Raw genomic sequence first — 27,333 nt, forward strand, 5'->3', positions numbered from 1 at the left:
TCGAACGTAGAGTATCCGGCTTCTGCGGCGCGGGTTCCTTTCGCGGCGCCTGCGGACCGAAGGGAGATCCGTGCTCGGAAGTTCTCTGCTGGGTCGGACCTGGTAATAAGGGGGCGGGGCGGGGGTGGTTGCCTGGCTTGGCTCCCGGGGGTTGGTTGGCCTTTTCAGGCGTCGGAGGGGGGCGGTTCGCTTTGATAACACCAGGGACAGCCACCCTAGAAGTAAGACTCCCTGCAAGTAGAAAGTGAGGTCTTCAGGCATACAGAATTCAATCAACCAACCAATCAGAATAGAGCTGGAAGGGACCTTGGAGGTCTTCTAGTCCAACCCCCTGCTCAAGCAGGAGACCCTGGACCAGTGATAGGCAACCTTGGCTCTTTTATGACTCGTGGACTTCAACTCCCAGAATTCCTGAGCCAGCCATGCTGGCTCAGGAATTCTGGGAGTTGAAGTCCACCAGTCATAAAAGAGCCAAGGTGGCCTACCCCTGCCCTGGACCATTTCAGACAAGTTGCGGATTTGGTTTTCTAGCAGGCCCTCCAGAGGTTTGTCATCAGGCCGGGAGGTTCCACGGAAGCAGAGACCTGTCCCGATGGCTCCGGGGTGGAGGGGCCCTTTTTGATTCAAGATCACGTGAATTGTAAATATCAGTTTAATTTATTTACTTAATTGGTTAAGACCCTGCCTGGAAATAACTGCATCCAGTTTTGGTCATCGCATTATTTAAAAGGTGTTGAGACCCTTCTATTGGCTTTCCAAAGCCAATAGGAACTGTCCAGGCTGTCTCTGCCCTGCTGAGCCCGCCAAAAGTCCCATTCTGCAAACGGTGCTGCACCGGTTGAGTAGTCCTCGACTTACAACTGGTTGAGTAGTCCTCAACGTATGACCGGTTGGGGGTCACGGCATTAAAAAGGTTGAGAACCACTGTCTTAAGTAAAGGACTACCTGTGTGACCCCCCCTTGCAGATACTGCTGAAGTTTTGCTGCCCTCTGGTGGTGGGTTGCATATTTTCAATCCGATATAGAAGGGGTCCCCAACCCCCAGTCCATGGACTGGTACCGGGCCGCACAAACAAGCAAAGCCCCATTTGTGGGATTCAGGCAGCACACAAAACCACGCACCCTCCGGTCTGCGGAAAAACTTCTCTCCACGGTCCCTGGTGCCCAAAAGGTTGGGGACCTCTGCGAGGTTGCCTTCCCATATAATAATAATAATAATAATAGTAGTAGTAGTAGTAGTAGTAGTAGTAGTAGTAGTAGTAGTAGTAGTAGTAAAGTTGGAAGGGACCTTGGAGGTCATCTAGTCCAACCCCCTGCTCAGGCAGGAAACCCTACACCATTTCGGACAAATGGCTGTCCAGTCTCTTCTTAAAAACTTCCAGTGTTGGAGCATTCACCGCTTCTGGAGGCAGGCTGTTCCACTGGTTAATTGCTCTCACTGTCAGGAAGTTTCTCCTTAGTTCTAGGTTGCTTCTCTCCTGGATGAGTTTCCACCCGTTGCTTCTTGTCCTGCCTTCGGGCGCTTTGGAGAATAGCTTGACTCCCTCTTCTTTATGGCAGCCCCTGAGATATTGGAAGACTGCTATCATGTCCCCCCTTGTCCTTCTCTTTGTTAAACTAGACATACCCAATTCTAGCAACCGTTCCTTATATTTGTTGGGAGAGTCAGAAAGTTTGCATTGAACAACTGTATTTATAGGTGCAGTCGCTTAGATGAGGGGTCCCCCAGCCCTGGTTCACGGTCCACTATTGGGCCGTGGCCTGTTTGGAACCGGGCCGTGCAAGTGGTGGGCGAGCGTGCACACATGTGACGCTCCATTTGTCTGATCAGCAGGTGGTCATGCCTGCCTCTTGTACAAATGGAGCTACATGCATGCGTGCGCACACCTGCTGCTCACACAGAACCATCCCCTTTCCCCAGCCGCCAGTCTGCCAATCTGCAACGGTTGAGTAATGCTGGCTTAGACCTTGTTTCTAAGACCCTAAGAGGGGGAGCCATGAGCAGCAGCGATGGGGGCAATACACCCCTCCCCCGGCTGTGTTCTCATTTATTTATTTATTTATTTATTTATTTATTTATGAGACTTATATACCGCTTTAAGTGCAAGCACTCTCTAAGCGGTGTACACCAGTAAGCAATGTAGATATATATTTACATTGCCCCCAACAATCTGGGTCCTCATTTTACCTACCCCAGAAGGATGGAAGGCTGAGTCAACCTTGAGCTGGTGAGATTTGAACCGCTGACCTGCTGAACACAGTCAGCTAAAGTGGCCTGCAGTACTGCACTCTAACTGCTGCGCCACCTCGGCTCATGACCTATGTAAACCCACATCAACAAACAACTAAATATAGTAACCTCTGAATGCGACAGTCTGGTTCATATAACACCAGTGGGGTCCTATACAAATAATAATAATGCAATAATTGAACACAGGTAGTGCTGGACGTGCCATCACAACTGAGCTCAAGATTTCTGCTGCTAAGCGAGACAGTTGTTCAGTGAGTTTTGCCCCATTTTATGACAATTTCTTGCCACAGTCCTTAAGTAAATCACTTAAATAAAACACAATTGTTACGCGAATCTGGCTTCCCCTTTGACTTTGCTTGCCAGAAGGTTGCAAAAGAGGATCACATGATCCCGGGACACGGTGACCGTCGTAAATATGAGTCGGTTGCCAAGCGTCTGAATTTTGATTGCGTGACCACGGGGATGTTGCAAAGGTCGTAAGTCTGAAAACTGGTCATAAATCACTTTTTTCAGTGCCGTTGTAATTTGAAATGGTCACTCAAGTCAAGGACTGTCGCTCAAATTCCTGATTTCAGCCCCTTTTGTTAACTTTGGGACTCCTTGTCTTCGACCTTTCTTTAATCTTTTTAATGTATTTTTTTTTCCCCAGGTTCACCTCATGGCTGGGAGAGGCGGAAGAGGAAGGGGCCGGGGGGGCGGCCACATGACCTTCAATGTCGAGGCAGTGGGCATTGGAAAGGGGGAGGCGTTGCCCCCTCCCACTCTGAAGCCATCCCCTCTCTTCCCTGTGAGTTGCTCAGTCTCCTTTGGACTTCCGTGGGTGATCACTGCTCCCCAGTTTTTTTTCCTTTCATTGTTAACACTGTTTTTCAGAAAGTCTTTATCAAACTTCGGGGAGCATCATAAGTCGCTTTCTTCAGCACCGGTCGTAACATTAAACCAGTGGTTCTCAACCTTTCCAATGCCGCGACCCCATAATACAGTTCCCCATGCTGTGGTGACCCCCAACCACTTATACATCACCGGGTGCCAGGGCCGTGGCCAAAGAAAAGGGAGGGGGGGAAATGGCGGACAGCCTTGTTTGGCGACCCCCGTGAAATGGTCGTTCGACCCCAAATGGGGTCCCGACCCACAGGTGGAGAACCGCTGCATTAAACGGTCACTGAAGAAACAGCCATAACTCGAGGACAATCTATATTATAAGAAAATACCACTGAACAATCTTTACGTCAGTTCAGCATAAAGATAATTCCATCCATTTTTGTCTTCATAGGAAGACTTTGGGAGATTTTTGAATATATTTCAGTATCTGTGGCAATTGTTAAGTCCATTTAAATTTCTCTTTTCCGATGAGTGTTTTTTGATCCTATGTGGACTTTTGTCAGGTCCTTAAGACATAGCTACATGGCCCAGACTCAGTGTGCCTCTTACAGGCTAACAATTAAGCATCCATGGTTTGTTGATTGTGGCTTACCATGTTGCAGGAACCCACCAGATGGGCTGTTGCTGGTTCGGGGTCTTAAACCTATCCAGCAAATGGATTAATTTAATAGCCCAATGAAGCGTGTTTTGGGAAAGGAGCCAAAGCATTCACATGTTTTGTCTTAAACCTGGCTTGTTTCTGTAGCCACTGGAATACAAACCACTTTTGCTGCAGTCTGGCGAGGAGGTTGAATACATGCTGGCCCTGAAGCAGGAGCTGAGGGGGGCCATGAAGAACTTGCCATATTTCATCAAGCCTTTGGCCCCCAAAAAAGGTATCGAGTGGCTGAGAAAACCGTGAAGTCTGAAATATTGTCTGCCTTGTGATTGGCTGAGCTTCTGTGATGTCATAGAATACTGGAAAGAGTAGAATAGAATAGAATAGAAATAGAATAGAATAGAATAGAATAATAGAATAGTAATAGTAATAGAATAGAATAGAATAATAGAATATTAATAGAATAGAATAGAATAGAATAGAATAGAATAGAATAGAATAGAATAGAATAGAATAGAATAAGAGATGGAAGGGACGTTGGAGGTCTTCTAGTCCAACCCTCTGCTCAGGCAGGAAATCCTATACCACTGAGTCTTGCATAGGATATTTCTCTTCTTTTTTTCCCCCTTTTTCTTTTCTACCTCCTAGAGCAGTGTTTCTCAACCTTGACAATTTTAAGGCATGTGGACTTCAACTCCCAGAATTCCACAGCCAGTGATGCTGGCTGTGGAATTCTGGGAGTTGAAGTCCACGTGCCTTAAAATTGTCAAGGTTGAGAAACACTGTCCTAGAGGTATTGTCCATCTGCTAGTTTCCCCATAATTCAAAGACTCTGCAGAACCTGTACACAAGGATTTACTAACAGTCAAGCTAAATTGGCACTAGAGAAGGGTCAGTGGAACTCATGGGGAAGGAGCCAGACTTGGGCCTTTTGTGGCTGCGTAAGGATTTCCAACTACTGACCCGTTTAACCCCAGCTGCCATCTCATCTTGCTCACCTCCTCCCTCTTCTCACCCTCCATTTTTTTTAAAGAGGGCATCACTAACGCTTTGAATTTTTAATTTCTCCAGATATCGAGCGCTATTCCGACAAATATCAGACAACAGGCCCAACAGACAACACCATGGAGTGGAACCCAGGTAAGGCCGGAGAAATATTTTGATTTCTTGTACAGGTAGTCCTCAATTTACGACCACAATTCAGCCCAAAATTTCCATTGCTACACAAGACAGTTAAGTGAGTTTTGCCGCATTTTACAAATCTTTCTTGCCTCAATTGTTAAGTGAATCACTGCAGTTGTTGAGTTAGTAACATGGCTGTTTAGTGCAGGGCTCCCCAACTTATGGTCTGCAGCCTGCTACCGGGCCGTGGCCTACTGGCCTACTTAACCCCGCTTACGCTAGTGCCTGTGGACCCGTTTGCGCATGCACACACGGCTAGCAGCAGCAGTGACTAGCAGTTGTGCACATGCACAAACGGGGCCTCTAACGCACACTGGTTGCGGAGCCCATTTGCGCACGCACATGGGACCAGCAGCAGCGGTGGCTAGTGCTTGCGCAGCTGCGCAAATGCAGCCACTAGCCCCATGTAGGTGCACGCAGCCTCATTCACATGCAGCCCCGTTCACATGCAGCTCTGTTCATGCGCATACGTGCGTGCAAATTTCCAAGCTGCTCTCTTTCCCTCCGGGCTGCCAGCACGAAAAGGTTGGTGACCTCTGGTTTAGTGAATCTGCTTCCCCATTGACATTGCTTGTCAGAAGATCACAAAAGGAGATCACGTGACCCCAGGACACTGCGACCATCATAAATATGAATCAGTTGCCAAGCATCTAAATTTTGATCATGCGACCTTGGGAATGCTGCAATGGTCATAAGTGTGAAAAACGATCAAAAGTCGCTTTTTCGGTGCCGTTCCAGTGGTCACTAAATGAAGGGTTGTAAGTCAAGGGCTACCTGTACTACATTAGTTCATAGTGACCAAAGGTACAGGAGCTAAAAGTGTTTTCTTTGTCCTTCATCTTGGAGAAAGATTAAGAATCACCTTGTCTCAAAATCATGTGTGTCCAACCTTTGGCAACTTGTGGACTTCAACTCCCAGAATTCAGTTCAATTCTATGACTGACTGGGGATTCTGGGAGTTGAAGTCCACAAGTTGCCAAGGTTGGACACCCCTGCTGTAAATTATGCCCAAGAGACACAGAGTCTCTAATTATTTACTTTTTAAAAATCCCACTGAAGCATGTTGGAGCCCAAGTGGCTAAATTTTAAATGCTTTGATTAAATCTCTGCAGATTGGAAACAGCTACCTCCAGAACTAAAAATTCGGGTGCAGAAGACTCGAAAACAAAGTAAGTGATTTCATTCTCTGTGGAGGAAATACAATTCTCCCAAACCCCTGCAGCCAGAAGGTTGCCCCCACCTCTTGCTGGAAGAAACTTTACGACTTTGCCCCTTTGATTTCAGGCTGTTTTGGGTGGGGAGGTGGGTGGACCTGACGATGGAAACATCCTATTTCCATGCTTTTTGAATAAACAGTTCAGATAGCCCTCAACCTATGGCCACAGTTGCAACTGGAACTTCTGTGGCTAAGCGATGCTCTCATTAAGTGAATTGCATCTGATTTTATGACCTTTTGTTAAGTGAATCACACAGTCGTTAAGTGAATCCAGCTTCCCACGTCGACTTACTTGTTGGAAACCACTGGGAAGCTTGCAGACAGAATGACATGATTCTGCAACTGTTGTAAAAATACATGGCAGTTGCAAACACACCAGTTTTGATCAGGTGACTGTAGGACATTGACGGTTGTAAGTTGCTTTTTTATTGCAATCATATCTTCGAACGGTTGTTGAATATTTGTAAGTGGTGGGCCACCAATGGTTGTTGCTGATCTTTGGTCATTGGGACACTGAATGTCGATGCTGGGTTTTGGGGTGTTGGTGAACCCCAAATCGTCACTTATGAAGGAGAGGGTCATCCTACATTCAGGAGAATGAATTTGCTTCAGATTTGAGAGGCAGGAGTATCCTTACTTTTCACTCTTTGTACAAACTTCCTCCGTGTTGCCATTTGGTGCATTGGGAAGATCTTAGTAGGTTGTGTGATCAAATCCGAAAGCTGGATAGAGCATCAGCCCATCAAATGTGCATCTTTCCAGGAGCATCAGACCAAAACACCCATCACCTCTGTCGGTGTGTTAGGACAATGGGAGATGTAGTCCTGTACATATGGTGGGCTGCAAGGTGATGTTCAAGGACATTGAGAGGGATCGGGGAGTCCTAGTGTGGTGCAGTTGCCAAAAAGGCCAATGCAGTCCTAACTTGCATTAGCAGAGGGATTGAATCAAGATCATGTGAGGTAGTAGTACTCCTTTTTAAAGCCTTGGTGAGGCCAGGTGTGGAATTCTGCGTCCAGTTTTGGTCAGCGTGATGTAAAAAAAGATGTTGAGACTCTTTTATAAAGAGTGCAGAGAAGAGCAACAAAGATAATTAGGGGGCTGGAGGCTAAAACGTATGAAGAACAGTTGCTGGAATTGGGTACGTCTAGTGAAAAGAAGGATTAGGGGTGACATGATAGCCTTCTTCCAATATTTGAGGGGCTGCCACAAAGAAGGGGGGGTTGACTTATTGTCCAAAGCACCCGAAGGCAGGACAAGATGCCACGGTTGGAAACTAATCAAGGGAAAAAGCAAGCTGGAACTAAGGAAAAATTTCCTGATGGTGAGAACAATTAACCAGTGGAACTACCTGCCTCCAGAAGCAGTGAATGCTCCATCACTGGAGGCTTTGAAAAGAAGAGACTGGACAACCATTTATCTGAAATGCCTGAGCAGGGGGTCAGACTAGAAGATCTCCAAGGTCCCTTCCAACTCTGTTGTTCTGTATTTTGTGCCTTCTTTCAGGCCTGCAGGGTGCTTGCAACTGACCAATGCCATCAAAGAATTTTGCTTTCCTATGAGGCAGCTCCTTGACTGTAGCCTGGCCAAAAATGGGCCCTGGAGGGATCTTTGGCCGGGATGATGAGTTTTTCTGTTTTCTTCCTGGCGCAGGGCGGGCAGTGCCAGCTCCCAAGCACAAACCGAAGGCGCCTGCAGAAAAGGAAGAAGCCATTAAAAAGCTGGAGGTAAGCCAGACGTCCTGGCAGTGCTTTCAAAAGACCAGGCTGGGACTGGGTGGGTCTCCCCCCCCACTTTATTTCCAAATTCTCCTTACACAAGTGGTCCTCGACACACAACAGTTTGTTTAGTGACCATTCAAAGTTACAACGTGACTTTGGATCGTTTTTCACACAACCGTTGCAGCATCCCCAGAGTCACCTGGTAAAAATTCAGACCCCTTGCAACTGACTCCTATTTATTTTTTATAAATATTTTATTAATTTTCTAGTTTTACAGTCAAATACTTAATAGACAACGTGTTGTCTGGGTCTATTAGTAATTCAGTGGAATATATTCCACTTCTTCGGTTTATATCCAATGTTACACCATCAAATGTTTCCTGTCTTCTTCCAGTTCAGGGGTTCTCAACCTTGGCAACTTTAAGACTTGTGGATTTCAACTCCCAGAATTCTTCAGCCAGCTTTGCTGGCTGAGGAATTCTGGGAGTTGAAGTCCACAAGTCTTAAAGTTGCCAAGGTTGAGAACCCCTGTTCCAGTTGTACCTGATTTCCCATACTAGGCAAATACAATTCTTATTGTTATTAATAAATATACAACTGAATATCAACATCTTTGTTACATTTTTCTCATAATATCAATAATGTCAGTTTAAGATATCTTTTCTAACCAAAACATATGTTAATTGCATTTGCACTTAATATCCATATGTTCAATCAGTATCCTGTTTTTGCTTTTTTTTTTTTTAATTTCCCGTCAGTGTTCAAAATGTCTATTGTTTATAATTTCAAAGTAAGTTATACTTGGGTAACCAAAAGCTTCCCTTATTCAAACTGCTTAGTATTTTCCTGTTTCCCTTCTCATAACAAAACCTAATATTCTAATTACAAATCTTATCTTTCTAATTATGATAATACTTCTATTTCTAGCAATTATCTATTCTCCACCATATTCAAACATCTAGTTAATAATATAATATCCCATCTAGTGAATCAAAACCTCTATTTTCTTCAGTCTTATTCTAGCTTTCTTCCTTTGCCAACTAACCTTCCAAGTCAATGCATTTGAATCATCAAGTAATTTTTCCTCTGTTTTTATATATATTGTTTGGACTAAGAAAGACCATTTGATTAAAGTATTTTTGGAAGAGCGAACCCACTGATATTCATTAAACAGCCTCCCTCCTTTTCCAGCTCCCCACAGTTCACCTAACAGTTCTATCTTCCATTCAGTCAGTTCTTCTTCCTTTTCCTTCAATGTGTTCTGAATTCTTGATTGGTAAGATGTCTTTTCCATTTCCGATATTATCGCTCTGTTTTCTAATTCTTCAGTTGTCTGAATCTGTTGGTTAGTCCCTTCCTTTAGGTCAGGGGTTGGCAACCCAAAACACTCAAAGAGCCACTTGGACCCGTTTCCCACCGAAAACAAAACACCGGGTGCCGCAAAACCCTTTTGATATCTAAAATGAAGATAACACTACATATATCCTTTTTTACCTTTATTATAGGTGTGTGTGTGTGTGTGTGTGTGTGTGTGTGTTTGTGTGTGTGTGTATGTGTGTGTGTGTGTGTATATATATATGTGTGTGTGTGTGTACATATATATATATATATATACATACACACACATACACACACAGGTAAAAAAGCATATATGCAGTGTTATCTTCATTTTAGATGTCAAAAGGGTCTCTCTCTCTCTCTGTCTCTTTCTCTCTCCCCCCCCCCCTCTCTCTGCCCTTGGTCTGCCAGTCCTCTTCCCCCACTCTCTTTCTCTTTCCTCTCTCTCTCCCTCTCTCTCTCTCTTTTTCTCTCTCTCCTATCTGCTGCTCACCTGGCAAGCTGGCTTCAAGCTGTTCTCCAACAAGCTCAGGGGTAGGCAACTTCGGCTCTTTTATGACTCATGGACTTCAACTCCCAGAATTCCTGAGTTAGCATAGCTGGGCTAGCTAGCTCTCTCCTGCTTCCTGCTTCATGCAGAGACGCAGCAAAGGGAGGAGCTCTGCCCAATAAGCTTTTCAGCTCCTCAGAGAACACTGTGAGTGCACTCTCTTTTACACACACACACACACACACACACACAGAGAGAGAGAGAGAGAGAGAGAGAGAATCACAATTGCCTCTCTCTGTCTCTGTCTCTCTCTGCAAATGGCAGAGGAGGCTGGGAGCCACAGGGGAAGGCTGAAAGAGTCTCCATTGACTCTGCTTGTGAAGATGCAGGTGGCGATCATGTGACCCCAGGTTGCTGCAACCCTCTTAAATAGATGCCCGAATGTTTTGTGACCATGGGATGCTGCAGTGGTCATAAGTGCGAGGACCAGTTATAAGTCACTTTTTTCAGTGCTGCTGTTTAACTTCAAGAGGTAGCTAAAGGAATAGTTGTAAGTTGAGGACTTTCTTTATTGCGCACCTGTGTAACCCTGGGTTTGTTGGCGTTTCTTTGGGAACTCAACAAGTGGACTAAGTGAGCATCCAGGTTGAAGGTGTTGTGTGAACTCACCTTTGTAGCACATGCTCAACCTCTGGACTTCAATTCCCCACATTCCTCACTGGTTGATGAATTCTGGGAGTTGAAGTCTAGACATTATAAAGTGGCCAGCCTTGAGAAATACTGATCTGGAGCCCATGAAAGGCATAAGGACAGGGCTGGTAAAAGCAGTTGGCAACGTTAATCTTTCCTTCCCCAAAATGTTGTCAAGAGCTCAGCAGTGAAAGTTGGCACTGCCACAATTTTTGGTGCTGAACTTGGTGACTTGTCTGGACAGTCCCCTAATTCTGTGCCAGGATAGGAAAGGAGAGCAGGAAGTGTTTTGGCAGGACGAGGCAGAAATTCAGTGGGAATAACAGTCAGGAAGTGGCACGGTCTTAAAAAAAAACCCATTCTTTAATTGTTTCCTAGACTCTGGAAAAGAAAGAGGAAGAGGTGACATCGGAAGAGGAAGAGGAGAAGGAAGAGGGTGAAGAAGGCAAGGAGGAAGAGGAGGAGGGGTATGATGAAGAAGAGTTTGAAGAGGTAAGAGAAAGTGTAGCAGAGATGAAGGCCCAAAATGGCTGCTTCTGAGCTTTAGTGGGAGCAGAGTTCCCCAATCCCTGTCATTTTAAGATGGGTGGGCTTCATCTCCCAGAATTCCCCAGCCAGCATGGAGTTGAAAGTCCACCCCTCTTAAAATGGCGGAGATTGGGGAACGCTGAATTAGAGGAATAATATTTATTTTATTTTATTTTGTTTTTATTTTATTATTTATTTTATGATATTATTTTATTTTGTTATTTTATTATTTATTTTATGGTATTATTTTATTTTGTTATTCTTATTTTATTATTTATTATTTTATTCTATTTTTTATTCTATTTTTACTTTACTTTTTACTTTACTTCCTTTTTTTATTTTTAAACTTCAGTGCTGTCCACCTTGCCGAAGTGATAGTTTTCTGTTTGGCATCAGATTCTGCACCATGTCCCCAATATATATATTTTTTTGTATTGAAAATTTTTACAGTTTTACAATAAAATAATCCCCCTCTCCCACCCCCCCTTCTCCCCCTATACCCCCCCCTCCTTCCCAGAGCTGAATACAGAGTTAATAAAAACTAAAAAAAACCCTTACAACTTAAATAAACATCAAACAATTATAAATACATTCAAAAAACAAAATTTTAAATACTTTAACTCCAATATATAAAAACAAAACAAAACAATAGTTCTAATCGTTACCTTAAACATAAATTATTCAAAAGCTAAATAATACTTTTTTATGTCCCCAATATTTTGTGACCTGCATCCCAGCTTCTGACAAAAGTTGATATAAAATATGAATCTCCAATCCACCTAAAAAACAGGGAAGGTTTTAGCAGGCTCTGAAGTTGTTGAATTTCAGCCATTTTCCTTTCCTTTTTTTTTTTTAATGCTGCTGCAGGAGACGGACTACATCATGTCCTATTTTGACAACGGAGAAGACTTTGGCGGCGACAGTGATGACAATATGGACGAAGCCGTCTACTGAAGCCGTCGGGTAGGCTGTCACCTGGTGAGGTGACTGGCATGGTCATCTTTGAGGGCTCTCGGAAAGAGTGTCCAGATGTCCCCCTCCAGCCTCTAGGGCAGTGGTTCTCAACCTTTTTAATGCCGCGACCCCCAACCGGTCGTAAGTCGAGGACTACTCGACCGGTCGTAAGTGGAGGACTACTCAACTGGTACAGCACCGTTTGCAGACTGGGACTTTTGGCGGGCTCAGCAGGGCAGAGACAGCCTGGACAATTCCTATTGGCTTTTGAAAGCCAATAGAATTAGACTCTATTCAAGAGAGTCTATTCTTCAAATCCCAGAATTCCCCAGCTAGCTTGCCTTAAGATGGGTGGACTTCAACGCCCAGAATTCACCTCTTCAAGTCGCCGAGGTTGAGAAATGCTGGCTTAGCCCCAGCTCATGGAAAGAGGAAGCTGATTTTGGGGGACAGAGTTTGGGGTGAGTCTTCGGATTTTAACTGCTGCTGGAAAAAGCAGACATTTGGGTTTTTCCTGATCCTGAAGCTCATCAGCTGCCAAATAAGAGGCCGGTTTTGGGGAGGGATGTGTGGCATCTCTCTCCGTAAAAACGTTGGGTTACAATTAAAACCTGTTTAATTTTTCTCCTGCTTCCCCTTTTGGCCTTTGGGCTGAAGCCAGGCCCTGTGAATTAGGGGGGGGGGGGCAGGGGTGATGCTCCTGTCAATCTCCTTTGAATTAAAGTCAGATGTTGGATGTTCTTGCGAAGGGCCTCTGGGTGCCACCTTTAATCCGGAAATAAAATGATGGGAAGAGTTTGCCATCTCTTCTGGCTCAAAATTGCCTACCTGCCCAGGTGGAGGTTTGAAGTGGGAGGGCTGTGGGTGCGCCAGACCGCTCCCGATTTTTCCAGTCCAAGGTTTCCCCTGGGATGATGAGCAGGAGTTTCTGGGCAGGTGTGAAATTTGGCTTGCAAAGTTTTGGGCCTAAAATAGGTAGTCCTCGACATGCGACGACAATTGGGACGAGAGAATTCCTCTTGAAGCAGTGTGGTCGATAAGTGAGGCACCATGTGACTGCAGCTGATTTTAGGATCCTTTTTAGCTCTGGTTTTACAAACGTTTGTTTAGTGGCTGTTTGATGTTATGATAGCACTGAAAAAAGTGACTTATGACCATTTTTCACACTTACGACCGTTGCAGCATCCCCACGGTCACATGATCAAACTTCAGATGCTTGGCAACTGGAATGTACTTAATGACGGTTGTACTGTCCCTGGGAGATCACGTGATCCTTTTTTGTGACCTTCTGGCAAGCAAAATCAATGGGGAAGCCAGATTCACTTCACAATCGTGTTATTTTTGTTAGGTATTATTGTAGACTGTGATGGTAAAGAGATTACCTTAATGTTAAATTTTATTACGGCGGCAAGGTTGCTGATTGGGCAATATTGGAAGAAGGATTCCTTGCCTACTATAGAAGAATGGTTTCTTAAAGTTTCTTACTTATCAGAAAGGGCAAAAATTTTGGCTTATCTGAAAGACCATTCACAAGAGAGATATATCTCGGTGTGGAAAAGATGGGTAAATTTTGTACAGAATAAATATGGGATTAGGAAGTATTACTTAGCTTTTGAATAATTTATAGTTTAAAGTGGGTATGGTTGGATTTGTAGTTTCTATGTATTGGAGTTAAAGTACTTTAAATTTTTGGGATGTATGTATAGTGGATTGATGTTCATTTAATTTGTATGGTTTTTTTTTGTTTCTTTAACCCTGTATTCAGCTCTGGGAAGGAGGGGGGAGGGTTATGGGGTGGGAGGGGGGGTATTTTATTGTAAAAAGTTTATAAAAATTTTCAATTAAAAAAAAAAAGAGTTGCAGTGACTTCCTTAACAACTGTGGCAAAAACATTGTACGGCTCACTGAACAACTGTCTTGCCGAGCGATGAAAATTCCGTTCCCAATTGTCGTAAACCGAGGACTACCTGCATCATATGGCTGCGGCTTCCGAGTTCCTGCTGGCTTCCCCATTACTTGTCAGAAGCTGGCAAGGGAAGGTGGCAAATGGCACGGCTGCAGGACGCCGGGAATGCCCTTCGTGTAAGCCGGTTGCCAAGCACCCAAATCGCAACCGTGACAGTGGGAATGCCACAACCGTCATAAGTGTGAGGGTCAGCTGTAAGTCACTTTTTTCAGCACCGTCGTAACTTTGAACGGTTGTTAAATGAATGGTCATAAGCCAGTGATGGTGAACCTTTTAGAGCAGTGGTTCTCAACCTTTCTAATGCCGCGACCCCATAATACAGTTCCCCATGTTGTGGTGACCCCCAACCACTTATTCATCATCGGGTGCCAGGGGCGTGGCCAAAGAAAAGGGGAAAATGGTGGACAGCCTTGTTTGGTGACTCCCGTGAAATGGTCGTTCAACCCCAAATGGGGTCCCGACCCACAGGTTGAGAACCACTGTTTTAGAGACTGAGTGCCAAAACTGCAACCCAAAATCTAGTTATGCATCGTCGAGTGCCGGGGGGGCGTGGCCCATTGGGTGGGTGTGGCCAATTGGGTGGGCGTGGCTGTGGTGGTAATGGCAGACTGGATGGGACTAAAAAGTACAATCAATCAATTCCAACTTTGCAAGATCTTTTTTTTTCCCACGAGAAGTTGAAATTGATTGATTGAACCTTTTTTTTTTTTTTGCACACGGCGGCAGAGGTCTAAATCGAAAAGGTTTTATAAAACCCAGCTGAAGGCCTAGGACTGGGGCGACGGTGTGCGTGCCCACAGAGGGGGCTCTGAGTGCCACCTCTGGCACCCGTGCCATAGGTTCTCCACCATTGTCATAAGCTCTCTTTTCCTGTAGCTGATTGCCTGCCCAGTAAATGAATTTCTTTTTGGGTTAAGGGAGCTGAACGTGGGAAGTGACCTTCCGACCTTGATCTCCACTTTCCACTGCCTGCCCTGTGAGGAAGGCCCGTGGGAGCCTTGACTTCTGGTTTCTGGAGCCTCATTACACAAAGCCGGCATCTCACCCAAAACGGGAACTTGAGAAGGGTGCGCACACAAACAAAAAAAGCCCACAGTTTCCAGAGAACCTTTGCTGTTATTTTTTAAAGCGCCACCCATCCGTCAGCAGGCTTGCACTTTTACAATTGCGACAACGCATTTAAAAATAATTTAAAACAAAATCCTCCCTGGAAGGTTGGAGGAATGATTGTGTCTGGAGCTGGCACTTAATTTCATGATAAGTACACTCTTCTCCTGGGTTATAATCCAATGAAACATAAATTAGCCAATTATAGATAGTCCTCAGCTTACGACCATTTGTTTAGCAGCCCATTCGAAGTTATGACAGCACTGAAAGCAAAAAGGGACTTGCAACCATCGCAGCGTTCCCACGGTCATGTGATCAAGATTTGGGATGCTTGGCAACCGGCCTGTATTTACGACCGTTGCAACTGGGCCCATGTGACGCAGTGCAGATAATCCTTGACTTATAGGCATGTATTGCTCAGAGTCCCTCTTGGAACGGGAAATCAATCGATTACATAAAATACATAAATACATATAGATAGTCCTCAACTGACAGCCGCCCTTGAGCACAAAATTTCCGTTGCTAAGCAGGGCGGTTGTTAAGCGGGTTTTGCCCCATTTTACGACCTTCCTTGCCCCAGTTGTAAAGCGAATCACTGCAGTTGTTAAGTTGGTCACACAGCTGTTACGCAAATCCGGCTTCCCCACTGACTGTGTTTGTCAGAAGGTCGCAGAAGGGGACCACGTGACCCTGGGACGCTGCGACCGTCGTAAATATGAGTCAGTTGCCAAGCGTCTGAATTTTGATCACGTGACCGTGGGGACGCTGCAACGGTCGTAAGGGTGGGGAATGGTCATACGTCTCTTTTTTCAGTGCCATTGTAACTTTGAATGGTCACTAAATGAATGCTTGTAAATCAAGGATTATCTGTACATATATACATGCATAGATACTAACTACTTTGGTCATAACCCGGGGACTACGTATGTGCCCTTCAAAGCCACCCGTTATCTGACTTGATGTGCTTTTGAAGGAGACGTTTATGACACCTGGAATATTCTTCCCGAGTAAATTATTCTCCCGTTACTACTACTAGTCTTTATCATTATTTCAAGTTCTAACTATTTATGGCTTGTCCATGAGAGTCTTAAGTGCAGGCTGGACTTTCTGCAGCTTCTGTGTTTCTCTTTTCCAGGTCTTCCTGAAGTTGTGTTTTTCTGTTGCAATTGGATAAGAAGGCCTCGTGTCCAGGTGTTATCTTGTTATCATCCCAAGCTTTCTGATAGTTACTAAAGGAGGATGAGGAAGAGGAGGAGATTTGAAGGGCAGGGAGTTTGTGGCTGGGTGACTCACCCATAGTTTCCCCACCAGTAATCTGAGTTTCTTGGAACACAAGTATTCTGCTTCTGACTCCCAGTTTTTATCAGTTAAAGTTCTGTTGACATGTTATATAACCTCCTCAGGCATCGTGCCAAGCCTTTAATTAAAAAACAACCCATACACAGTGGTGTAGACCAGTGTTTCTCAACCTTGACAATTTTAAGGCATGTGGACTTCAACTCTCAGAATTCCACAGCCAGCAAGGCTGGCTGTGGAATTCTGGGAGTTGAAGTCCACATGTCTTAAAATTGTCAAGGTTGAGAAACACTGGTGTAGACAGTCACAGAGAACATAGAATCCTATGGCTCGAAGGGATCTTCAAACTTGGCTTATGGACTTCAACTCCCACAATTCCTCAGCCAGCGTGTCCATTGGCTGGCATCAACTTTCTGAGCAGAATTAGCTTACTCTCTCCTCCCTCTAGGTCAGGGGTCTTCAAACCTGGCCCCTTTCGTGACTGGTGGACTTCAACTCCCAGAATTCCTCAGGCAGGCTGACTGAGGAATTCTAGGAGTTGAAGTCCACCAGTCATAAAAAGGGCCACGTTTGAAGACCCCTGCCTTAGAGGTCTTCTAGTCCAACCCCACTGCTCAAGACAGCCGCCTTTTACTATCCCATTGTCTAGTTTAATGACAAGAAGGACTAGGAGCAAAATGATAGCAGTATTCCAATATTTGAGGGGCTACCACAAAGAAGAGAGGGTCAAATTATTCTCCAAAGCTCCAGAGGGTAGGACGAGAAACAATGGTTGGAAACAGATTAAAGAGAGAAGCAATCTGGCATTAAGGAGAAACTTCTTGACAGTGAGGACAATTAACCAGTGAAAGAAATTGTGGGCGCTCCATCACTGGTGGTTTTAAATAAAAGTCTGGGCAACCATTTGTCCGGGATGGGTATAGAGTCTCCTGCTTGAGTTGGTTGGACTAGATAACCTCTGGTCCCTTCCAACTCTGTTATTCTGTTGTCCAGTCTGTTTTTGAAAATGCATCCAGTTTTCATGGACCTGGCTGAGACAAGGACAAGGTTACCACTGACCTTGAACCATAAACCACCCCACCTCCTTGTTCCTCATTCAATGGGACTTGAGTTTGGGTGTCTTGAACTCCATGGGCTTTCCAAAGACACAGAGGCTCCAAATGGACTGGACTCTTAGATAAAGGTATTCCTTGATTTACAACAGTTTGTTTAGTCACCGTCCAGAGTTACGACGGCACTGGAAAAATGACGTGGAACCGTTTTCTACACATACGACCATCCCCAAGGTCACATGATCAAAATTCAGAAGCTCATATTTATGACAGTTGCAGGATCCCAGGATCAGGTGATTGCTTTTTGAGACTTCTGACAAGCCAGGTTAATGTGAATTTTGGTCATGTGGCCGTGGGGGGGGGGGATGCTGCAACGGTCGTAGGTGTGAAAACGGTCATGTCACTTTTTTCAGTGCCGTTGTAACTTTGAACGGTCACTAAGTGAACTGTTGTAAGGCGAGGACTCCCTGTATTTCCTTCTATATTTAGAGCTGGCAATGCTGAAAACCTTTAATGAGAGATTTAAAATGATCTTTGCCCTTTTTATAATGCAATGTTGGGAGAAAAGCAGAGATAGCCGCCTTGTGGCAAGATAAATTTAATAATAAATAGCTTCTGTACAAAATGTGAGCTAGGGTAGCCATTCTTCCTCATCTAATTCTGCCCTTCAGTCAGGCCTTCCCTAAACCACCTACAAACCACAATGGTTGCTTCAAACAACATGCAAAGGGAGGATGCCTTGCCCAGACTGCAAAACTTCAAGGTGGCACTAGGTGGCAGCAGCACTCTCTTCAGGGTTTTCCAGCCGGAAGAGAGAACACTGCAATTGGTCATAGTCTCATGCAGTTTTTTTTTTCAGACTTTGCAACCTTAGGGAGTGCAGACCTCAACTCCCAGAATTCCCCAGTCAGCAGGTTAAAACCAAAGCACTGTTTAAAAGGCTTCTTTTACTAAACTGTAAGGAAAGGGCAAGAGAGAAAATCCTTTGCAAAGCTCAACTTTTAACCCACAAAGTTAAATCTTGTTGGTTGGGAGTTGAAATCCACTCCTCTTAAAGCTTGCTGGCTGGGGGATTCTGGGAGTGGAAGCCCACCCCTGTTAAAGTTGCCAAGGCTGTAAAAGCCTTTGCTTAAATCAGGGGTTCTCAACCTTGGCAACTTTAAGACTTGTGGACTTCAACTCCCAGAATTCCTCAGCCAGCAAAGCTTTGCTGGCTGAGGAATTCTGGGAGTTGAAGTCCACAAGTCTTAAAGTTGCCAAGGTTGAGAACCCCTGGCTTAAATGGAGCAAAATGGCTGGCTGGGGGTTTTGCGAGGCTGCTTGCCATAAATCTTGCTTTTCCTGTGCAACTGGATGGGAAGGCGGAGCGTGCGCCTGGTCTCTGCTTTTGCTCCCAGCTTTAGGGTTGTGGGCCTGCCCCACACCTGCTTCCTGACTCTATGTGGACCCTGTGCACCCGAAGGCTACGTGCAGGAGGGCTGTTTCTCCCAGTCCTGTGACTCTCTGCCTCTGATAAGGCCGCTCGGGCACCACCCTGGCTGCCTTCCCATCTGGACGGGATCCAAGCTCTCTGCAAATGGGTTGATTGCAACACAGCAGCCCAATGGATTCTACTGAATCCTTCCTGCCTTTTCCTGTTTATCTCCTGGGACTGAAGCCAGCACTGCTCAACCTTAGCAAGTTGAAGATGGGTGGGACTTCAACTCCCAGAATTTCCCAGCCAGCCACTGTTCCTCAGTAAGTTGAAAGATGGACAGACTTCAACTCCCAGAATTCCTCAGTAACATGATTTAAGAGGCCAGGACTTCAACTCCCAGAATTCCTCAGTAACATGATTTAAGAGGCCAGGACTTCAACTCCCAGAATTCCTCAGTAACATGATTTAAGAGGCCAGGACTTCAACTCCCAGAATTCCTCAGTAACATGATTTAAGAGGCCAGGACTTCAACTCCCAGAATTCCTCAGTAACATGATTTAAGAGGCCAGGACTTCAACTCCCAGAATTTCCCAGCCAGCCACTGTTCCTCAGTAAGTTGAAGATGGACAGACTTCAACTCCCAGAATTCCTCAGTAACATGATTTAAGAGGCCAGGACTTCAACTCCCAGAATTCCTCAGTAACATGATTTAAGAGGCCAGGACTTCAACTCCCAGAAATCCACAGCCAGCCACTGTTCCTCGACCTTAGTGAGTTGAAGATGGGTGGATTTCAGCTCCCAGAATTCTGCAGCCAGCTAGTGTTTCTCAACCTTAGCAGGCTGAGGACGAGTGGACTTCAGCTTCCCAAGTAAGGGAATTCTGGGAGCTGAAGTTCCACCCATTTCCAGGTTCCCATGGTTGAGAAATACTTGTTTAGGGCTATATGTGAAGTCAGACAACATTTGTGTTAGCATGTATTAATAGTTTTACCCATACCATTAAGCCATGATTATTTGAACCGAACCACAATTGGTTTATTCACCTGTGCACTAAGCCATAAGCCACTAAATGCTCACCTCATGTGATGCCAAAACCAAATAAAACAATTGTGGTTTATTGCAGTGACTGAACACCTGTGTGGATGTGGACATGGGCACATAAGAAAGAGGACTAGACAGAGGTCACACATTATGTGTTGGCATGTGTGAACCTAGCCATAAGACAAGTTCTCAACAAAATTGAAGCTTGAATTCTGGGAATTGAAGTGCATGGATGCTAGCTGGGAATTCTGGGAGTTGAAGTCCACCCATCTTCAAATTGCCATGTTTGAGAAATGCTGCTCTTGATACTGAACTGTTGTTTCAGGAATTTTGTGAGATTCTTTCCCAAATAATCTCCAAGAAAACCAGAATTGAAAATGTGTGAAGTCAGTAAATACTGCTATTTTTTTCTTGATCAACCACCCAACCTTCTTTGAGATAGATTGCAAATCTCTGGTCCACCATGCGATGGCAGCAGAGAGTTAGAGTCTAGTGGTCCTCCAGATTTTTGTATCTAGTTGTGGCTTATCCCCTCCAGGTACAGATGGTCCTCGACTTAACGACCACAATTAAGCTCAAAATTTCTGTTGCTAAATGAGACGATTGTTAGGTGAGTTTTGCCCCATTTTACGACCTTCCTTACCACAGTTGTTAAGTGAATAACTGCATTTGTTAAGTTAGCAACACGATTGTTAAATGATTGTTAAAAGAGCCGAGGTGGCGCAGCAGTTAGAGTGCAATACTGCAGGCCACTTTAGTGACTGTGTTCAGCAGGTCAGCGGTTCAAATCTCACCGGCTCAAGGTTGACTCAGCCTTCCATCCTTCCAGGGTAGGTAAAATGAGGACCCAGATTGTTGGGGGCAATGTAAATATATATATATATACATTGCTTACTGGTGTACACCGCTTAGAGAGTGCTTGCACTTAAAGCGGTATATAAGTCTCATAAATAAATAAATAAATGAATCTGGCTTCCCCAGTGACTTTACTTGTCAGAAAGTCACAAATGGTGGTCTTGTGGACCCAGGAGGCTGCTACCGTCATAAATACGAGCCAGTTGCTGAGCTGCCGAATTTTGATCACGTGACCATGGGGGATGCCCCAACGACAGTGCCATCGTAACACCAAACAGTCACTAAACAAATGGCTTTGTAAGTCAAGGACCCAATTGCAATCTCCCAATTGTAGCTGGTTTGTTTTTGGTTTTTTTTTTTGCAAAAATCCTGCAGAACCAAAGAAATTAGTACAGGGGAGTTTTACTGATGCTCATCAGGAGCTGAAATTTGGGGGGGGGGATTCTTTTTTAGATACGGGGAAAGGCAACAGGTATTTTGCTTGTCTCTGCTGAAACCCTCCCTTCCCCTTCATTCTTTTTAAATTTTAATTCTGAGTCAGCATGCAAGGATGTTTATGGCTCTGGGGTGGGCTGAGAGGTCCCTGGCCTGGAGGGAGGTTAGGGTGGGTGTCATAAATCACAGGTTGAGGCTTGTCCTGCCTTTGGTCATGTAGCAACTGGCCCAGGTTTTTGTCAGCCGCTGCTGGGCAGATGGGAAGGGGGATCCACTGGTGGAGGAAGATTCCCTGTGCCCAAGCGGAATCCCTTTTTAAACTTTTCATATGTCGTTTCTATTCCTTGTCTCCGTTTTATTTTATTCAGAAGTCGAACCTACACAATCCAAAAGAAGAAGAAAATATATGCAATTTTTATTAAAGTTTTTTTTAAAAAAAAAACAAAACCCAGGGCTTTTTTCCTCATAGAACGCCCAGACCGGAGTTGTTATTATAAATATTATAAATTACAGATATAATGTCCGAATTACAGATATATTTTTTGCTTCATTTGTCACAGCCAGGAAATCTGCAAAGTCTCCATTATACACTCTATTTTTGGCACTCTGATACTATATGTTGGATAGTTTGTTTTTTCGCCCTGCAGTCACAATTCAGTCATGGCATTTATAGAGGGGTCTTCACAGGGCTTTTTTTGTCATAGAACACCCGGAACGGAGTTCCGGCACCTTTTTGGGATGGAACCTTGTAGGGTAGGCAAGGCGGGTTGTATGACGTGTGTGAGTTCCGGCACCCTTTTATATATATATATATATATATATATATATATATATATATAAAGCACTGTGAAAAACCATCACCAAGAGAAAAAGAAAAGCAGAGAAAAGCAGGGAGAAAGCTAAAAGTGCAACAAACAAACAAACAAACAAAACCCCTAGAAAGAGAAAATGCAAAGAAATACAGGAAGTCCTCAACTTATGAACACAACTGTTGCTCAGTCAGACAAGTGAATTGTTCAGTGAATTTTGTTAAGTGAATTTTGACCCATTTTATGACCTTCCTTGCCACAGTTGTTAAGTGAATCACTGCAGTTGTGAGGTTAGTCCCATGCTTGCGACGTGAATTTGGCTTCCTCATTGACTTTACCTGTCAGAAGGTCACCAAAAGGGGATCACGTGACCCCTGGACACTACGACTGTCATAAGTACAAGTCAGTTGCTAAACACCCGGATGGTAAATCTTGCGACCGTGGGGATGCTGGAACAGTCATAAGTGTGAAAAATAGTCATAAATTACTTTTTCCAGTGCTGTTGTAACTTCAAACCATTACTCAATGAACTGTTGCAAGTCAAGGACTATCTGTAGCATCTGATCTTCTTTATATCAGTTATAAGTATCATTATCAACTTACTCTTTACTCTATGGCAGTGGTTCTCCACCTGTGGGTCGGGACCCCATTTGGGGTCAAACGACCATTTCACGGGGGTCGCCAAACAACGCAGTCCGCCATTTTTCCCCCCTTTTCCTTAGCTGTGCTACTCCCTTTTATTCTATTGGATTTTGAAAGCCAATAGAATAGACTCTCTTGAATAGAGTCTAATTCTATTGGCTTTCAAAAGCCAATAGGAATTGTCCAGGCTGTCTCTGCCCTGCTAAGCCCGCCAAAAGCCCCAGTCTGCAAACGGTGCTGCACCAGTTGAGTAGTCCTCGACTTACGACCGGTTGGGGGTTGCGGCATTAAAAAGGTTGAGAATCACTGGTTTAGAAAGACTTTCTAGATTAGTTACAGCATGAAATTCACTCCTTCGAGAACTGTCCTAAAAGAGGATTAAGAAAAGTCGTGAAATTCAGGTGTAGGTGAGGTGGGCAAGCTTTAAATCTTGAAATACCTCAGCAACTCTCTAAAAGCATCTTTGGGACCCCCTTCCTAAAACCATCCTGGTTGGAGAATTCTCCACCCATCTCAAAGTATACTGCTGGGGAATTGAAGTCCACAGGTCTTAAAGTAGTTAAGGTTGAGAAAGTCTGTTGTAGGGAAGCGACAAGAGAAAGGAACAGCTGGTCTAAGCAGGCTTTGGCTTCTGGAGACAGCTAGGCAAATATTTTGTTCCCTCAGCTAGATTACAATGTTCTTGCAGTTAAGGAGCAGCCAGACCGCAAAGTTACGATTAAGCAATCAGTTCAGAGAGGCAAAATCAAGCCAGAATAAACAAAGGAAAGATCCAGGCTCCAGCGTGCTTACAAAAGAGGAATATTTTCAGTTGTGGACATCTATATACAGTTATGACCACATTTTCTTGGAAAATAAAGGACAAACCAGAAGGAGGAGCAATTCTAAAATAGGTTCCAAAGGTCAAAACATTTTAATTGTTTATTTTTATATTTCATTTGCTTTACAATGGAAATTTCAAGTGCAAAGCAAAGAAAAACTTGACAAAAAAAGGCATCCGTGTTCGCCACCTTATTTCTAAAAAATGAAAGATGGGATGTAAATCCATCAATCTAATAAAATAAAATTGTCTATGCAAATTTCTTTTAAGAAGACAAAGGTGAAAAGGTGTATTAGGGGATGCCACTGGCACGGTGAAAGTTAAAGGATCAAAATAAAGATGAGTTTTTGAAAAATAAATAAATCTCAAGGACTGAAACATTGTAAAAGAAAGTGATATTGATAGAAGAAAATACAGTATTTGTAGTTCGGGGTTGGAAGTTTGCAGAATGGAGAAGGGGTGGGGGGGGAGGAGGAGGAGGAGGAGGAGGAGAAAGAAAAAGAAGATGACCACATTGGAGACCTTGCTGCTCTCTGAGGTTGGTTGTTTTTTTTTGAAGACATACCATTACCAATCTAGGTAACATTATCAGTGCTACAAAGGAGTGGGATTAGCTCTGTGATTTTTTTTAATACAATTCAACCCTGCTTATTCAACAAATGTGTTGTCTGAGTTTATCATTGATTAATACAAATTAAGTTTCTAATCCCTAGTTCGTTTCTCCAACCATTGGTAAAATAAGTCTCAAATTTGAAAATATTCTGTTTCTTTTTTTTTCTTTCCATCTCAAAGTGAGTCTATCCATTTCTGCACAGTCTAATATTTTTTTAATTATTTCTTCCTCCGATGGTGTTTCTTCATTTTTCCAATATTGTGCAATATTGGTGTCCTTGATTGGGCTGTTGTTTAATATTAGCTTGTTTGTCTGAGTTGATAGTTTCTTGATTGGGATATTGTTTACTTCTTGATTGTTGGTCTGATGTTAATCTCGGTGCTAATCTCTGCTTATCTGGGTGTCAATGGGTATTTTGGTCTTTTGGGTTCCTTTTTGGCTTTGTGATTGTCTCTTTTGAATGGTGTGTAAATGTTGCTTATCTCTATGTGTCTGTTGATGGCTGATTTGAGCACCAGGCTTCCAGGAATTCTCCAGTGTTTTTGGATTTGGCTTGGTCTAGGAATTGAAGTCCACACAACTTCACATTGCCAGGATTGAGAAATAATGCACCAGATATTTGTGGCCAGAGAGCTACTGATAAGTTATTTTTATTTAAAGCGCAGCTATTTCTTTGTGGGGTGACGCACAAGCCTGAGGCTGGATGGTTGCCCCATAAGCATCTGGGGAAAACTGAACTCACTGAGAACTAAAGAAAATTCAGCAGAGGAAGTGGATATTTTTCTGCAGATTCTGAGTCAGTGGAGAGAACGGAGCTGCACTTGGTGACTCTGAATTGGATGGGCTCCATCATCACAAGGCAGAAAAATCTGTTTTCCCTGCATTTGTCATTCCCCAGAACTAAGCTAATCCAATGCGAGGCTCCTTTCTGTAACTGCTCTGTGACTTTGTTAACAATACATTTAATCAGAATCAGAGTAGAGCTGGAAGGGACCTTGGAGGTCTTCTAGTCCAGCCCCTGGCTCAAGCAGGAGACCCTATACCAGCGGTTCTCCACCTGTGGGTCGGGACCCCATTTGGGGTCGAACGACCATTTCACGGGGGTCGCCAAACAACGCACTCCGCCATTTTTTCCCCCTTTTCCTTAGCTGTGCTACTCCCTTTTATTCTGTTGGCTTTTGAAAGCCAATAGAATAGATTCTCTTGAATAGAGTCTAATTCTATTGGCTTTCAAAAGCCAATAGGAATTGTCCAGGCTGTCTCTGCCCTGCTGAGCCCGCCAAAAGTCCCATTCTGCAAACGGTGCTGCACAGTTGAGTAGTCCTCGACTTACGACCGGTTGAGTAGTCCTCGACTTACGACCGGTTGGGGGTCGTGGCATTAAAAAGGTTGAGAACCACTGCCCTATACCATTTCAGACAAGTGGCTGTCCAATTTCTTCTTAACAGCCTCCCGTGATGAAGCACCCACAACTTCTGAAGGCAACTTCTGTTCCACTGGTTAATTGTCCTCCCTGTCAGGAAGTTTCTCCTTAGTTCCAGGTTGCTTCTCTCTTTGGTCAGTTTCCATCTGTTGCTTCTTGTCTTGCCCTCTGGTGCTTTGGAGAATAGTTTGACCCATTTCTTTCTGGAAGCCCCCCAATTACCAGAACACTGCTATATCATGTCTCCCCTAGCCCTTCTTTTCTCTAGACTAGCCATTCCCAAATCCTGCAGCCATTCTTCATATGTTTTAGTCTCCAGGCCTTTAATCATCTCAGTTGCTCTTCTTTGCACTTTTTCCAAAGTCTCAACATGGTGACCAAAACTGGATGCAGGATTCCAGATGTGCCCTTACTAAGGCTTTATAGAGCGGTACTAATATTTCACATTTATTTGTTTCTATGCCTCTAAACGAAGGATTGTGTTAGCTTTTTTGGCTGCTGCCGCACATGGCAGACTCATGTTTACATGATGGTCCACTAGGACACCAAGGTTCCTCTCACAGTGACTGTTTTTGAGGAGTATTTATTTAAATTTAAATAAATATGTATTGTCTTCACTCTTTAATCTTTCATTAATATGCATTCAAAATTTTCACAATCTGTTTCCATTCAGCTTAAACCACTTACAGATAGTTCTTGACCTAGGAACACGATGGGGACTGGAACTGCCATTGCCAAACAAAGCGGCCTTTAAGTGAGTCGCGCCCAATTTTACAATCTTTTTTGCTGTGGTTGTTAAGCGAATCTAGGACACTACAGACCAATACCTGGGAAGATCCTGGAAAAGGTCATCAAGCAATAGATCTGAGAACATGCAAGCAAAGTTATAACCAGAAGCCAACATGGGTTTGTCAAAAACAGCTCCTGCCAATCAAATCTGATTGCATTCTTTGTCAAAGTGGACCAGAGAAATGCTGTGGACATAGTATACTTGGACTTCCGTAAGGCATTTGACAAAGTAGGCCACAACCTACTTCTTGATAAGCTAAAAAAAAATCTGGGATAAACTGAATCACCACCAGATGGATTCCTATCTGGCTGAACAACCGAACTCAAACGTGCAGTCCTTAATAGAGCTACATCTACATCAGGGGTTCTCAACCTTGGCAACTTTAAGACTTGTGGACTTCAACTCCCAGAATTCCTCAGCCAGCAAAGCTGGCTTAAAGTCTTAAAGTTGCCAAGGTTGAGAACCCCTGATCTACATGAGGGGAAATTGAGTCGACTCTTGGCTGGTCTGTGTTCTGTCTTGAAGTTTGGTAGTGATCCCTTGGCCATTGACCTTGAAAGTTGTCCAGAAGTTGGAGCAACCAGGCTGTTAAATGGGTCTACAAGGTTTCTCTCTCTCTCCCTGAAGGTCTGTACTTGTTTCCATGAAGACCAAATTCCTGAGCATAAGTTAAATGTTGGTGTTGCCCTTCAAAGCCCCAAATAGCCCGACCATGTAAGGACATACTTCTCCAGTTACAGGCCTGATAAGAATGGCAGAAGATCCCTTTGAAGCTGCCCAGGAGTTCTCCTTCTGGTATGCAGGAGAGGACTTCCCCTTGCGTTCCTCCTGAGATAGCAGATCTCAAGAATGTCATCTCCAGGAAGGAATGGACGTTCTCTACATCACCCTGGAGGTTGAAACATCTGGGAAGGAGATTCAGATGAGATACGAGGAGGAATTGCCCAAGGTCGAATTGCTGTCCATCGGTGAAATAGGGTGGCTTCATGAATAGTCTGTTGGCTTCACCGGAAGTCTTCCAATGGAGGCTGGATCTGGCTGACATGCTTTAGTGGAAGTTGTGGGACTTGTAACACTCTTAGATTAGGAGAGGAGATTTGGGTCACTCACTTCTCCTACCTCCTTATTTTGTACCTCTAAAGCAGTCATTTAAAGCTTTGGAGTAATGGAGAGATTTGAGCAGTGTCTCTCAACCGTAGCCTCTTTAAGATAGATGG

General features: G+C 44.1%; 1 protein-coding gene across 4 annotated transcripts; it reads left to right on the top strand.

Moving 5' to 3' along the window:
• Positions 1-27,333, top strand: POLR3GL (RNA polymerase III subunit GL). 4 transcript variants are annotated; one of them, XM_039359933.1, is made up of 9 exons: positions 1-102; positions 2,901-3,038; positions 3,879-4,008; positions 4,803-4,871; positions 6,026-6,082; positions 7,783-7,856; positions 10,747-10,860; positions 11,764-11,859; positions 26,000-27,333. In XM_039359933.1, the coding sequence occupies exons 2-8, from the start codon at positions 2,910-2,912 to the stop codon at positions 11,848-11,850; spliced, it is 660 nt and encodes a 219-aa protein (XP_039215867.1). In that variant the 5' UTR covers positions 1-102; positions 2,901-2,909; the 3' UTR covers positions 11,851-11,859; positions 26,000-27,333. The 4 variants fall into 4 exon arrangements, with proteins under 4 accessions (XP_039215867.1, XP_039215866.1, XP_039215864.1 ...); XM_039359932.1 differs by lacking the exon at positions 26,000-27,333 and adding an exon at positions 16,059-16,977; XM_039359930.1 differs by lacking the exon at positions 26,000-27,333 and having other exon boundaries at positions 11,764-12,064.

Source organism: Crotalus tigris, unplaced genomic scaffold, assembly GCF_016545835.1.
Source record: "Crotalus tigris isolate CLP2741 ecotype Arizona unplaced genomic scaffold, ASM1654583v1 scf7180000019143.106728444:792265, whole genome shotgun sequence".
In the NCBI taxonomy this organism is placed as follows: domain Eukaryota; kingdom Metazoa; phylum Chordata; class Lepidosauria; order Squamata; family Viperidae; genus Crotalus; species Crotalus tigris.

What these genes read in the sequence shown, in the direction of transcription:
- POLR3GL (XM_039359933.1), top strand. Translation starts at nt 2,910, where the DNA reads ATGGCTGGGAGAGGCGGAAGAGGAAGGGGCCGGGGGGGCGGCCACATG. An exon ending in GCAGAAGACTCGAAAACAAA is followed by an intron (nt 6,083 to 7,782) that starts GTAAGTGATTTC and finishes TTCCTGGCGCAG; the next exon opens with GGCGGGCAGTGCCAGCTCCC. An exon ending in ATGAAGAAGAGTTTGAAGAG is followed by an intron (nt 10,861 to 11,763) that starts GTAAGAGAAAGT and finishes ATGCTGCTGCAG; the next exon opens with GAGACGGACTACATCATGTC.